This window comes from Athene noctua, chromosome 4 (genome assembly GCF_965140245.1).
Source record: "Athene noctua chromosome 4, bAthNoc1.hap1.1, whole genome shotgun sequence".
Classification (NCBI taxonomy): Eukaryota; Metazoa; Chordata; class Aves; order Strigiformes; family Strigidae; genus Athene; species Athene noctua.
The window spans coordinates 33,151,090-33,166,712 of NC_134040.1; the positions used below are offsets into that span (position 1 = coordinate 33,151,090).

A 15,623-nucleotide genomic window follows, 5' to 3' on the forward strand; every position below is an offset into this window, starting at 1 on the left:
ATTTTCCCCTTCCCAGCACTGGGTGGGGGGGAGTGAGTGGCTGCACGATGCTCAGTTTCCCTCTGAGCTCACACAACACTACTGACAAATCTGTAACTCATCAGCACTTTAAGTCACATAAGCCAGCACCGATTTACCTCGGTATTTATATTTCTTGCACTATGTATGGCCAAACCTACATTTCACAGGCACCAATATTAGAGTAGTTCCCAGGCAGAATGCCTTTTTTTTAAAAAAAAAAAAAAAAAAAAACAACGTGGACATTTCTTCCACCTGCTGTTTTGATTAGACTTACTTGCTATTCATGGCGCACTGTTTCAAATTTTTAAAACTTAAGGATAACTCCAGCTGTGCTCTTGGAAAGGACAGGATGCTGCTGGGAGACTCCCCTGACCCAACCCACAGTCTCCCAGCGCAGCAGATGCAACAATCCCCGGGGTCAGGAGATGGGAAGAAACAATTTGCAACTTGTTTACACACTAAATACCTGTGTCTCTGTGTGGGTGACTTAAACCACTCTGCATTATTTCTGCTCTTAGCTTATAAAAACACATGGAGATGTGTTCAGAATCCTTGCTAAACTTTTCCTGGAAATGTACATCAACATAAATGTTTAAGAGAGCTTTTAGTGATGAGCATGGAGAAAAAAACATCCTCATGCCTAGGACACGACAGAAAACCACCCCACTGTACTCTACTAAGCTGCACTTCATAAAAACACATTTTAATAAATTAACATTTATTGAAAAAAAATCACATTAGCCATTATTTTGCTTATTTGCTCCAGTGCAAAATTAAGCTATTTAACATGTAAATTGTAATAAAAGAAGTGCAAGCAGCTTCATAAAATGAAACACCAAATACACTTAAGAGAACAATCAGACTCTTTAATCTGGTGAATAAGGAACAGTGGGGTGGAAGGGAATAATCTGTTTTACGGTCTGATACACAACCTATCTTCTTGTTTTAATGCATATATCTGTTATTAAAAGCCACCGTTTAGCCGTATAACATGCATCTAAAAATTGACAATATGGGGCATCATCCATTAAATATACTATTTGTAGACAAGAATAATTAGGGATGGGAAAACGATTAAAATAAAAAGGAAAGCACCAGGGCTCCAGGGCCCTCCTAGAACAAAGTATTTTGCAGGGAGAGTGTAATGCCATTTGTGAGCGCTCTACCGTGACATGCCATCAGGACTAGGATTTGGTCCATTTCCTGCATGTTTGCTGTAGAAATGCACTTCTTTGGAAAAGCAACCGTCAAGGCTTTGCAGAATGGAGGGTGATGTCAGACACCCAGCTTGTTGGCCTGGGTGAGGACAACTTTCAGAACAGGCATGAAAGCGGAGGTCTCGCTGAAGTTGCTGGTGCTGATGATGTGTGTGTGGATGTTCAGTCCTTCCTGGTAGTTGCGGGTTTCGATGCTCTTCACAATGTTGTGCAAACCGCTAATTATGGTTGGAGAGAGCTGCAAGGAAGCCAGGCAAGGTGGGTCAGCAGAAAAAAAAAAACCAGTACATACACTAGTGCTAGAAAAACAGAAATTCTGAGGGTAACATCTGGCTCTCAGGAAGGGGCAACTGCCCCTGGATGCCATTCCCTGAGGTGGCAGATCTGCCGTGGAACATGGAAAGCCTACCAGGCTTTTATGCCTTTGGGGTAAAGCTAATTGCTCAGAAAAGGTGGCCTCCTGTATGCCTGAAATGCTGGGGTTTCAACCCCAAGCCCCAAATGAAGGTTGACATATGGGTGATTCCCACAGCCCTTCACAAAGGGGTGATGAGTTTGCCTTCAGGCTTCCCTCCAGGGTGTGGCCAGCCTGGCAGGGAGAGCCACTGGGTAAAGGAGCCCCAGGTGTCCTGCATTGAGTAAACAAAGGTCAGGTGTCCCACTGAGGGATAAAAGCTGGGACTACTTGCAGGAAGGGGCAGTGTCTGTCTGTGAGATAGAGGTACTGTGCAGAGTTCCCTGTTGGGGAAGGACCTCCTGCCTCCCTGGGACTGGGCTCCAGTCAGGTCTGGCTTTTGTAAATGCAGGCTGTGTAGAGATTCAGTATGTGGCTTCCTTGGTATTATGTATTTGGCTTGTTGACTCAGTTGTCTCCCATCCCTTCTATGGGAGACTGCATGTCACCATTTATTCCACCCATTGTTGGTTGTGTGGTTGGGGGTCAGTGGGATTGATGTCCATTATGTATAAACTGACTTGTTTGTACCCCCAGTGCTCACCCATGTACTGAACCTTTTGTATCAAATACAAATTGGTTATTGGTTCATCTTTATGCTGGCTGTGTCCTTTATGATAGGCCTGATAACAGGCAAAACAGCCTTGCAATGACAGGACTAGACCACTCTAATCCTAAAGTAGTAAGGTATCTAAGCCTAGTCCTTTATTCTGCCACAGACATCCTGGAAGGCTTTGGAAAAACTGTCAGATCTTCAAAAAGTACTTGCACATCTGCCTTCCAATGAAGTCAGTGAGCCTCCAACATATACATTTGGGGTTTTTCTGACCTCAGACTGCATGTGTCTGGCTTCCTGCTGGGAGCGGGGCAAAGGGACCCTCCTGGTGCATTCACTCAGTGCCTCTGAAGAGCCAAGGCTTGGACAACAGGCCCAAGCCAGAGCTGACCTATAGATGAATCCTGTATATTTTATAACTGATAACCATTGTGCTAGTAGGTATTGTGCTAGGTTATAACAAACCACCTCTGCTGATGTAAAAAGTGCTAAGGTGTTGAAGTGCTGAAGCCTGAACAACAGGCCCCGAGCCAAAGTTGGTAACTTGGTATGTAATCATTAGTGAAGTATGTATGCTCGTTAATGGAAGATGTAGCTTAGATATCATAAAACATGTCTATCCTGAATATATCTTTATCCTTCTTTGTGTGAGGGCCAGTTACCAGGGCCATGGAGCCAGCTGTCTGGCCTTGGGACCAGATGTGTGACCTTGCTCATAAATCAATTAGATAAGCAGGGAAGCTCCCTTAGCTTCTCCCTTGAGCCCTTGCCAGGCTCTGGGGAATCTAATGTGAGAGTGAAACCAGATGTTTCCATTCAAAACAAAGGTGCCAGTCATTCTGGCTTGCCGATTTTGGGGTACATAAGGCTGGACCCGCTCACAGTGACTCTGGATGCCTCACCTACGGGTGGAGGCACCGCATAGGATTTCCCACTTGCCGGGACACGGACTCCAAATCCTCGCTGTAACCGGGGCTGCCCAGTCACTGCAGGGCTGGATGATGGCAAAGTATGCAAGTGGTGAGGGATCTTTCTTAATCACTATTCTTTCTCTCTCTCATGTAGTAATGATTTGATGCATTACCCTGTATTTTCCTATTTGTTTGCTTTAAGTTCACTATTTTGTCTTCTCTTATTGCATGTTTTCTGTATTACTCTGTTACATTATTTAGTTATCCCCAGTAAATACGCCTGCTCTTTTCACTATGATGTCCAAGTTTAATTGGTATCCTTAATCAGCAAAACAGCCTCCTGCAAGGACCTCTGCTCTACAGCTCCATGTGGTCCCTGCACAGCACCATAAGACTCATGGCATGGCCCCAAAACACTGTAAAGCCCACACAGGCACTTGGAGCCAAGCACTCTACCCAGCCACTCCTGGGAAATGCCTGCAAACATACAATAAATGGGTTTGAAGCATGCTTTCAAAGAGCAAGCACCTGTTACATATTGCAGGGCCCACACACTGATGAAATTCTTGGCCATACCTGCAATATTTGACAGGGGGGAAAAAAATAAAAACCCAGTAAAACAGAACTTACTGTCTGTTCCCTAAGTTTGTCATACAGAAACTCCAGGCGTTTATTTGCATCATCTAGTTTCCTCTTGGTTTGCTGCAAGAGAAACATTAACACACCATGATTTAAGAACCCCATACTAATGTGGTATCGTTGGAAAGGAGGTTCACACAGCACATGAACTTCCTTTCTCAAGAACACCTTTCTAACACATCATCTGAATTCTTTGCTCTGTGCTTTTCTCCTCTGATTTTGCTAGGAAAGATCATGTGATGTGACTGTAGCAGGGCATCCCAAAAGCCACCGGTCACTTGCAAAACCCACTGGTACAGCTGATACAGAAAGTGACAATCCTGAGTTGCAGCACATTTTTTTTTCTGCAGTTCACTGGCAAAGCGTAATGATAACTTTATCCAGCTATTACTGGAATCAAGTATCCAGCAACATCCATGAGAGCTTAAGGACACACGCAGTCACTGAATTCGAAGCATGCGTAACTCACTCATCATTTATGGCAAATCCTAACGATATTTTTCATTATGTGATGAGTAAAACCCCGACTGAGTTTGTAAGTTTTTAGTGGCAACAGAAAAACTAATAGCCTAACTCAAACTGTCCTTACAGATCCTTTGTGCTTCCATGGTTTTATACAGAGTAAACCACTCACTGATGTGTCTGGAATTATTTTACCACCAAAGGCTCTTAAAATAACCTCAGTATATTCCACCTGGAGTGCTCACAGTGGTTGCTGGAAAAAAAGCATCTTTTTTTTTTTTTAAACAGCTACAGAATAATAGAAGCAGTAATAAAGCATCAAGGTTACAATTACAGAAGCATGGAAAAGGTGGTGGTTAAAAGCAGGTAGAAATGGCATCAGTGCACAAGAGTGATGGAACTTCCTCCTAAATGAGTACACACATCAATCCATCTTCAGTCAGGATAGGGCCATTTCCCCTGACAACTGGAAATGTTTCCCTGGATTAAGTAATTGCCCAGAGAGAAAATAAAAAAGCTTGTGGGAATACTGTTTTACAGGTAAAGTCAGACTGATGGCTGCCTGCTGTGCTAGAAATCAGGGAAAGCTGCTTAGATGGCAAAGGGCATGAAGAAGAACATAGCATGTGGATCGCAGGCCACATGTGGAAAACCCCTCACCAGTAGTTATGTCATCAAGGAACCAAGACAAGGTAAAAGTACCCCAGGAGGAGCAGATAAGAAACTGGCTAATTCTTTTGGACTGGCTAACACTCTCAGATACACGACTTCAGAGCATTTGTTTCCAAGCCTGTGAAAAAGCGTACATGCTATTTTCATTTTACAGATGGTCAACTACGGCAAAGAGGAATAAATTGTGTTCAGTAAACAGTGGGACATCTCTCCAGGCAAAGCACATTAGGTAGAAGAGGTGCAGACTGGTTGTTCTCCTCACTCTTTGCTTCCTGCTACTACATTCTGAAGGGGAAAAGAGGAACTGAGTAGTGTCTTGTGTTGTTCTGACAGTAACATGTATACAGTCAGGGTTGTGCCTCAGCGCTGCGTGCTGGAAACCCTTGCACTGCTTAAGAAAATCAGAGAGACTTAAGAAGCAAGCAAAATGTGTTGTCAGAGCAGAAAAGCACTCTTCCTGGGTGCAGATGTGAACTGAAGGGTTTTGCTTTCTTTGTGTCTGGGAGGGGCACTCAGAGGAAGAAAAGGTCAAGGGGTCTGGGCAGTGTATGACTTCCATCCCTGCACTCTACAGCCTAACCTTTAAAGAAAGGATTTTGAGCTGACTGAACCTTATGAAGTCTGTCCAAAGAAAGGTCCATGGCCTCGAAAAGCTTCTGTAAAGGAGTGCATGGGTGAGTACATGGAAATGCCAAATCTAAACTACAGAGCCAGCTGAAACTGTCCAGCGGACGTGAGACAGGGGTGACACCGAGCACCCAATATACTCCACAGCCGCTGCCATGGAGCCCTCGGACAGCTTAGCAAACAGTCACTGTAATGGGAGCCCCAGTCTGTGCTGCTGACCAAGCATGTTTAGCACACCAACTCCTCTGCACACTACATCTTTCACCATCCACCTCTCAGCACATGGCAGGCACGAGCTGAACAGTCAGCACCTGTGCTTTGGGGTAGCATGTTATTTACCAACCGCTGGAAATAAATGAGAAGTGTTGAGACAGATGGCTCATTCACAAACTGCTGAGTGCCACAGGAAATGATCTCCCTGTCCAGTTCCAGCCGTCACATTAAAGATCATAACCTTCCACTTCTCTGCTACCCCTTGTTTCCTTTTGAAAGGAACTTCTCATCAGAAATCATAAATAACACATCAAAATCTGAGGCACATACTCATATATGTGAGCTTTGGCTCAGACCTAGCATAGCATCAGCTCTTTCCTGCTCTGAATTGTAAGCAGCAGTTAAGCAAATGTACATGGCATGCCTCCGCAGTGATGACTTGACAAAAGGAAGGGCAGCCCTTTCTGAAGGTTTTATAAGTAAACAAATAAAATGAAAAATTCTAACAATCAACACCAAAACACCAACTTCAACCCTCTTCTCCAGAGGAGAGAAGCAGAGGGGGCTGCAATGGGTTAATTCCCTGACCATAAACAGCACCATCATGCTCTGCCCGAAATCAGGGCTGCAGGCACAGTCAAAGTGCATGGGCAGCTGGGCTGTGCTCTGGCCCCACATTGCCACATCCTGTGGCTTTTCTACACATTGCTGCTCGAAGCAGCCTTTAGGAAGACAGAACTGTCTGAGGAGAGGCTGTGATGGCTTCCCGTGGCCGCAGGTACCAGCACATCCACCCAAACATGCTCTGGGAACGCCACAGAGCCCTACCGGATCAGAGGCAGACAGCAGGCACCGTTGGATAAGAGCTTCAAATGTAGTCTTCAGTATAAGGTGCTCCTCAGGGATGGGTTTCTTGGTAATCTTCTCTGTTGGTAGTGCCTGCACATGCTGAGAAACAGAGAGCGGGTGAAGCTTCTCCACGTTGTTGTGACCACACCTTGTTTTCAACTAAACCAAGCAGCTTTATTAGCCAGCTTGGCACAACTATTTCTTCCCTGTGGGCATGTGACAGTGACATGATCAGCATCTGCTGTCACTCCCTCTAGAGAGCTGTGAAGTCACAGCTCATTGGTCCATACTGGATATTAACTGCAAAGAGGCAGCATCTCACTGGAGATGACAGTAGCAAAGTGCCATTGTGGCACAAAGCTCATGACTAAACTGCAGTACGCTTTGGAGGTACAAGAAACGCCTGGCCAACAGGATCCCAGCCTGCAAACCAAAACCATACGGCACTGGGGCTACATTACCTGGATGGCATTGCCGATTGGGGCCCCAGGGGCCCCCTCTGTGCTGGGTTTGGAGGCAGTGGGTGGCCCGATGCAGGGCCCCAGGGGCTGGGGAGCGGTGGGGTAGCCCCCCTGCAGCACCACTGGCCCGACGGGGAGGTGCGGAGGCTGGAAGCTGGGTGCGTCCATGGGTGCTGCCGGAGCCAGGGGCTGCTGCACCTGAGACTGTGGGTCCGCCAGCGGGTTCATGATGGGGAAGGTGATGGGAACCGGGGGCAGGAAGTTACTGGGGACCTGGGGAAGAAACAAATAGCATGTGGAGGCTGCTGCCGCAGGCAGAGCACAACACCCAGTTCCTACTGCCCAACCCACAGCGACCAGAACACCGAGCCCCCAAGACACCAAAGTAAAGGGGCAGGCAATACAGGATTTCACTCTGCCTAAACAAACCCGTTCCTCTGGCTGCAGCTACTCATGTGGCAAAAAGTGCCCTGGAGCAGTATTATCCTCCAGGGTTCCCAGTCCAGGGTGCTCTGCCTGTCATCCTGCCTGTACAGGGCAGGAGCAGGCCCTGGCCACAAGTACAGTCACCATCAGAGCAACTCTCCCTCTGCTAAGAGCACAAAACAGAGGTTTGGCAGATTAGCACTAAAAGAGGAGGAGTTGCACTAATGAAAACTAACCCACACCTACATATGCTTACATTATATTTAGACTTTTGTGTCTCACTTTCAAGTGTACATTTTTGTCCATGCAGTATAGGGGTCACAGCAAGCAACACACACCAACAAAGCTCCTGAAAGCCCTTCAAGCTTCTGGCAAACACATTTGTGCTAAAACAGATTATGAGCGCTTTTGAGATTCATCCCTAATCAACTGTCAGTCTTTGTACAGGGGCATTTTGGAAACATTTAGTAGAGATAAGAAACCACAAAATGAGCTACTGGCCTCTGTTACTCAACATACAGGAATCCAAACAAAATAAAGAGCTCCCTTGGGAATGCAGACATTTCTTTTGGTGTGCATGGAATAAAAGAAAGATGACAGAACCCTGAATGAATGATGCCAGAATTAAGCTAGTGGTTTTGGACAGCAAGAAAACATATTCCCAACCCAGCACCAAAGTCAGTTATAAAAGCAATGAATCACAATACTGGGTAAGTTCTTAGGTAGAAAACAGCTGCAAATTACGAAGTGGCTTGAAATGCCACATGGTTCTTCTATTTTATAACAACCCATGTGATGAGTCATTTTACAATACCCTAAACCACCTCCTCATACAGTGGACATAAGGGAAACATAGAAACATTTCTGACAGATAGATAACCCACTGGAAATGCAACAAAGATGACTCCTTGTTTAGAAGGGAGCCAACCCTGAGAGCCCTGGCTACGGTAGAAATTCTGGCTGTGACACACACACAGGCTAGTTTTGCAAAAGGTTGCTTCTTAAGCTCTCAGGTCCAGTAGTTAATTCTGACAACTTTCCTCCTTCTACTTCAGAGCCCAAAGCCCCAAAAGGCAGCATGCCAGCTGCTGTGCAACACCTCAGCACTGAGGCAGTCAGGAACAGACAAAGCACCCCCTATCCATCCTCCAAAAGCTTCTCAAGTCTTGAACTGCAGACCAAACCGCAAAGGATAAGGAAGACTTCTGCCTTCACCTTCACCTCAGACCTTCTCTTGCTTGCTCCAACATCCCCCCCAGCCCTGCTTTACACACTCCAGATTGACTCTTGCTTACTAAATGTGCCAGGCTCAGAGAGCAGTGGATGGCACCGACTGCTGTGGAGACACACGAGACTACAGCAGTCACAGGAGATGAAAAGGCTCACTGTGCTCTGTGCCAAGTGTTCCCAGTCATTCTGCCCTGCTGCAATTTAAATCCATTCTACAAAACTACATTGTCTCCATCATGAAAACTGTCTTACTCTCAGCAGACCTCTCAGGGTCAGGCCCTTAATCAGGATAAATTGCTTTCAGCTCCAGCAAAGTCAGTAATCTGTAACAATTTGTACAGCCTCATCATTTTACATAAGTATCATCTCCTGCAAAACTCATCTGCTTTACTGCAGATGAAAATAGTCTGAGGTATTTTCTTCTCTTAAACCAGGATCAATGTTGTTATTAACAACCACAACTTTAGCAAAAATGTCACTATCTCTTTAGAGACTTAAAGATTTTGAGAGAGATCATGCATATTGGAGAGGCATAAGGGCCATTTCTGCTCAGGAGGTGCAGCTTTTGTTTGCTGCTAACCCTTCTTTTTCCCTTTCTCCAGCAAACAGGTTTTCCCAGGAGCTGCTTAAGTTACTGCTTTTCAAGTGGCCAGGACTCCATGGTGTAGAGACATTTCCTAGAGTACCTTCTTCTTCTTGGCAGCTCTGTTCAGGGCAGGAGGGTCGTTCCAGCCATTCTGAGGCCCTAGGACAGAAAGAAAACAGAGACTAAATACCTCAGAGGAGGGCAGCGATGCCTTCGTGAGCTTAGCTGGACCAGCTCCCTGCCATGGCTCTACTGGCAGCGACTTCAAGAGCCTGTCCTTGCCTGCCTGCTCCCCTGCTGTTCACTGGAGCCGGGACAGCACCTGTGCCAACCAGAGCCTCCCAACACCCCAGCTCTCAGACCCTCTGGGCTCTGCGCCAGTTTGGAAATCTCAACCAACTGTTCAAAAGTTTGACAGAAGTTGGTTTTTTTTTTTTTTTTTTTTTTTTTTTTTGTTTTTGTTTTTGTTTTTGTTTTTTTTTTTTTTACAGTTAACTTTTTCTTCTCTCATGAGAAAAAAAAAACACTGAGCAGACATGCCCTTTGAAAAGGCAGGCAGTTGCCTACTAATCCCAAAGCACAGCTCTGCTACACAGACTCTATGTGAAGACAGCTTTGGTTACTGGTGAAAGTTTCTCCCATCTGCATCACACGAGAAGAAATGGGAATTTGAGAATTGGTTTTGAACTTCTTTTCCCCCCACGATCAACACAACATTATTATAAACATTAATCAGCAGCAGAGATGTGAGAAATCACAGGTGAGTAAGAACACCAGTTAAGCTGCATTCACTTCCCAAGAGCTGCTGCTGCGATTGTGTACTGGGATGGATTTATACATGACAGTCAAGACACGTTCCCCAGCAACATAATACAGAAAGAAGCAGTGTAAGAGTTAACAGGAGCCTTAAACATTTTAGGCCAGATTCACCCAGCTACCCTGGAGACACAAGAGAACCATAAAACCAGGTTTCCACTGCCAGCTACAGCATGTTTTATGGGTGTTTTGTGTGCCAAAAGCAGAGCAGAGCTGCTGGGGCAAGGTGGCAAAATCCAGGTTTTTGCATCAAGGGCAATTTGAAACAAATCTGCAGCACAGCAGATTCACTCTGAGACTGGGGTGTTGTTCTATACCAAAGTTTCTGCTCTTCCAAGAAAGCACGTTTTGCGCAGCTGCAGGATTTGGATACCAAAGCTCACATTAGTGCATTAGAAATTGTTCCCCATCTCATCACCAAGCGCATATAATCGGGACCACAGCATTATATCTCAGCATTACTGTGGCCTCACAGAGTAATCAGGATTTATTGCACAAAACCACAAAAAGCCAACAAAACCAAACCCCTGCTCAATGGATTTTTTCACCAGTGTTTTTCACTTAGCAGATGATGAATTCACCATAGACAGCAGAGCTTATCATCACTGCAGAATTCGTGCATTTTATCTGAAATTTCAGTTGCTCCTGAGCTTTTGTTAAACAAGTTTGACATCCAGAGCATGTTAAAGGGGTACAACGCAAACCAATCTAAAACCCCTTTCACATCTGCTTTCTCTTTAACCAAAGATAGTGCCTTCTCCTCACAGTCACGTGCCCAAGGGGCTTCCCCATTCCTACCTATCCAGAAAATCCCAAAGTATTTCTGAAATAGGAAGTCCAACTTCTGCAGTGCTGATAGTGGTAACACATTAAAGAAAATCTTCCAGACTGTTACTGCTGTTCATTTCCTGGAATAACTTTATTTAAAAAAGGAAACCCAGCATTTGTTTCTGTGGTTAAAAACTCCAGATATGTTGTTATTGGTCTTAATTAAGGAATTAAAAATTGATTTGTCTAACTGGCAAACAGCATCACACTTAATGCTCTCTGAAGGACATATGCATTATTGATGTCTGTTCAATTAATTTAATGTAGTGGCTGTAATTATTTTCAGGTTAGGTGGTACCTAGTTCACCTGTGAAGGGAAAGGCCTGGTCTTGAGTTGGTAGGCTTTCTGCAGATAAAATGCAAAGAGAACTAAAAAAGATTTTCTTCAAACATAAAACAATTGGTCTGTAACTTTTGATTAGCAATCTAGTTTCAATAAGCATGAGAAATCAGGAGAAAAAACCTGCCTAATTACAATGCCAGTTTAGACACCAGTCATTTGTCCAAACCACCCTGTGGAACTGCTTTTGTCTGCCTTCCTTGAAAACAAGCCTATTGCTCTTTCCATGCAGTAAATCAGTGTTTCTAGTTGTTTCTAACAAATCTTGCAGAGTCCTGCCTGGCCCACTTTCTTATCTCTTCTGGTGTTCTCATTTTCTCTTCATGCCAGCCAGTGTGGCCAACAGACCATTACTCTTAGCAACAGCCTTCTCACCCTGGTTTTATTATTCTAGAAAGCTTTTCAGGAGATGCTTAAAGTACTTGACTTCAAGGTGGATGTCGAGCATTTTCCCAAATCAAGGGGTGGTCTCAACTGCATCCAGCCCAGCAAAAATAAAAATAAAAGTATGTTCATAGCAGCTTTACACCCATGTGAAAAGGCACATTGCCTGCTCAGACTGAGCAACAAATCCAGATGGCAAAACATAGCCAACAAAGCCTTTGCCATTTCAGAGAGAAGCAGAACATTGGTGATAACTCCTGGCCCTGGGGTTGGTCTGATGAGCTTATAGTTCTGGTGCAAACCCTTCCCTTAGCTTAGAATTGCTCTACTGCAATTTCAAACAAGATTCAAGGCTCTGAAAATTAAAACTCTCTTGAAAGCAGGTTCAAAGATCTATCACAGAACAAAGTGAGATAGATTGAAAATTAAATGTGGGCTTTTCTTGCTTACTGGAGCTCCCAGCACAACTTTACATGCTACTGTTACATGCATTTGCAAAAAACCAGAAAATATGTATAGAACTGTTTCTTTAAGTACATCTTTAAATCCAAGCCAGTTCAGAGGTCAGGTGCTTTTCAAGACTTCAAATTTGAGATCTTTTTTCCTTCCTCCCTTACCCCTGCCTTTAAATGAATCACATTTGCAAAGTGAAACATGATGTTCCCAGATTAGATCACCACCACAGACAAAAGCACACCACTTCAAAGCCAAGATCAGCATCTTTATAGCTCTGCTCTGGAACATTCAGAGTTACAGGTGAGATCTACTCCTGGCTGCAGATTTCTGTGGTTCTATAGGATTTCATGCCAGAGCGTACTTCACTAAGCAATGCAGCTACTCTGGAAAATATGTTGGTGGTTAAGCATATTAAGAACATACACTGTCAGTCATTTCCACACTCACAAAGCAATGTTTTTTCCCTTCTTGTTTATATGTTTTTTGAAAGGCATAATCCAAAAATTGGAATAGGACAGAGTGTGCTCTTCAGATATCTTTTTTCCTGCACTTGCATGCCGCAGCCCACACTCAGGAGCTGCTCAGCCTTGGCACCTCACTGTGCCCTGGAGTCTACCTCCGCATTTCAGCCCAAGGCTGGCATTAATGAGGCCCAAGTTTGGGCTCCTGAAGGTCTGACACTTTATATTGGCTGCCTTCTCGCCCCAGCTGCCGGGGAAAAAACACAAGCAGCACTGACAGTTCTCAGAAAGTTTTATAAAAAGCCTAGTACTGACAACTTTTAAATTTGAAAGGAAATCTGGCAAGGCAGTGAAGATAATGACTGCTTCAATTCCCCTTATATTAAAAAGATGTAGGCAAGATGTGTTAGACTACTATGTGAATTACACAATTTTACAAATTGACTGATACTGTCATTAACGTGTCTAATTTTTATTGTCCAGAACACAGAGCTTCACCCACCCTGAGCACCACACAGACTATGACACTTTACTGGTAACACCAGAAACTGCCTGCTAGTGATGCAAGCAGAGCAGTAAACGGATAAGAACAAACGATTTTCTTGTTCCTTGCATGTATTTGGAGGTGTGGAAGCTGTGCTGTCTACATTATAATGTGCTGCTCCACACCCCAGGCCTATAACCCAATCCAACACTTCTTCCTCTGTTCTATTTAGTAACTCCTCAGGTTTAGATACAAGTTTGACATGCCCCGTAACATGGGGTCAGGAGAGGTCACGGTACAGCATCTCCAAGAACAGAGAGGACACCAAATCTGGCTGTAGGATGGAGGGAAAAGGCCTCTTCTCCCCTTGCAGACCTGACCACTGCCCTACACCAGTCCTCTCCATTTTCTGACAGAACAAAATACCATTTCTCCCCAAAACATGAGTGCGTGAAGGCAACGCCATAAGAGGAGTGGGCTCCCAGCCTCATGGACACCAGGAGCACCTACTCATTTGACTTCTGCTGCCAAATCAAAGGCAACGTGTCTTTCCTGCACTGCATCACCCCTAAAAGACTTTTAAAGTAAGAGAGGGAGTCACGTGGTGTCCTTAAGGCCTATCAGCAGACTCAGCATCCCTGGAACATCCCTCAAATCCTGCCTAATATTCCCTCTGCTCCCTGCTTCCCAGATTTGGTCTTTGAGTCTCCAGCTGGACCACCTGGATGTGAATTATGTTTATAGCCAGGTTTAGAAAAGGACTGCTTGTATTTCTCACACAATCTGATGTATGCAAAGCTGCTAAGTGAAGAGACAGGTTTGTTATCGCAAGTGAGGTCACTGTCCCACAGCAAACAGTTAGGTGCAGGCAGTGACAAGACAGAGCCCCACCTCAGCGCATGCTGTCTCACCACACGTGCTCAAACATGCTCCTGTGTCAGCCACACACACATGCTTTTAATTCACATTCAGGAAAGAGACACGTAAAAGCATTTCTAAATCACTTCTGGTTATCTTTTAAGGCATTCACAGCTCCAGTAAATCTCATTGCACTAAGTGGTTAGGAAGAAAAATAGTGGAAGTGAGCTGATGCCACAGGAAATGCTTGAATTAAATACGCTGCCAATCCCCAGCTTGAAATGCCACTCACAAACGGGGGACACAGGGACAAATTACATTTGCAAAATTGTTCTCCAGCGAGAATTAGGATCATCTTCTCCGTATCGGTTACAAAAATGAGCAAGTTTTCCTATTTTGCTCTCCAGTCACATAGCAGGTTTCGATGCCAGCCTCCCAAAGCTAAAAACTCTGCCACCATACGTCCACAGGATACAACAGTTTTATATCAAGACGATGACGTAGCACCATGTCTCAGGCAAGACAAAAGCTCTGTGTGCCTGACTTGCAGGAGAACAACTGCTTGTGCTGCTCAGCAAGGGCTCACTGCAGCAACATAGCCATATCATCACACAGGGAAGATGTGGTTTTAGAAATGCTTTGACTTGACCTCTGAGGAAAAGCAAACTTCGTACGGAGCATCCACAAGAAAAAGTTGTCCACTTAACTGAGGAAGTAATAAAGCAGAACCCTCCCTCTCCCTGTCTGCCCCCCCATCTGAGCGCAGACCTGTTCTCTGGGATGCAGGAAGGTCACTGGTTGCAGGCAGAGTACCTGTTGGTCCAGTAGGTAACGCATAAGCCACAGAAGTTGCTGGAGGTCCCGGCCTGCCATGCTGAAAGGACACACCGAGAGGAAGAGGGAAGGAACAGACTGGATTCAGGCTCGTTGGGGAGGGCTGAGGCTGCCCAGGGTACAGCGGGGAGGGCAGGGAGTGGGCAGGGGCAGAGGGCAAGTAGGGAGGGGTGGTGTTAGGGGCAGGGTTTGTGTAAGAGGCTGAAGCAGGAACAGCGATAGGCTGCTGAGGCTGATAGAGAGCTGGTCCCCCTGTTCCACAGGAGTACTGCTGCGTGGCCTGATACGCTACAAACAGGGAGAAAAGACATTCAGTCAGTGAGTTCACAACAGAAGAGCAGGTTTGAGCTGCTTCCTTCTCCACCTGCCTCTTCCCCCTCAAACCACTTACCTGCCCAGCCAAATCTTGGGTCCCACAACTCTGCCTGTGCGTGCAGGACTGCTCAGAACCTCAACCTGACACAGGATAGCCAGGGACTTAGCAGCCCTGGACTGCTCCCCACTAGACTCTCCAGAGCCACCATGCCATTTGAGGTAGGGCTGGGGCACAGAGATGCTGCTGCTCTGGCTGTTTTCCAGACCATTGCAATCCTTGTGGTGCCTATCAGGGAAGGGAAACCCTGCCCCAGGTTTGCACAGAGGGAAAGTCTAGGCCAAGGACAAGAACAGCAGCCTCTGTATGTGAATGCAAGCTCACAGCCTTTCACTGTGGGCCCTACAGCTTAACTTCACTGCCTCTCCTCTGCCCATCTACACCTTTTTTTTTTTTTCCCTCTGTGGTGCCTATACTTTCAGTCCCCTGCTTTGAATGAGTCAGTGCTCTGCCCCCTTCCTCACT

General features: G+C 45.4%; 1 protein-coding gene across 6 annotated transcripts in view; it reads right to left on the reverse strand.

The window, feature by feature from the left end:
- Positions 1–861: 861 nt before the first annotated feature.
- Positions 862–15,623, reverse strand: part of SEC31A (SEC31 homolog A, COPII coat complex component) — a 47,674-nt gene continuing 32,912 nt past the window's right edge. For 2 of the 6 annotated variants that reach the window (XM_074904909.1, XM_074904911.1), the window contains 6 exons: positions 14,765–15,073; positions 9,425–9,483; positions 7,083–7,355; positions 6,601–6,720; positions 3,790–3,861; positions 862–1,476 (listed from right to left, as the gene is read on the reverse strand). In XM_074904909.1, coding sequence (XP_074761010.1) covers positions 1,297–1,476; positions 3,790–3,861; positions 6,601–6,720; positions 7,083–7,355; positions 9,425–9,483; positions 14,765–15,073 — 1,013 coding nt within the window. In that variant the 3' untranslated portion in view covers positions 862–1,296. Of the gene's footprint in view, positions 1,477–3,789; positions 3,862–6,600; positions 6,721–7,082; positions 7,356–9,424; positions 9,484–14,719; positions 15,074–15,623 lie in introns of all 6 variants that reach the window. The other 4 variants (XM_074904908.1, XM_074904910.1, XM_074904912.1 and 1 more) reach the window with 2 other exon arrangements.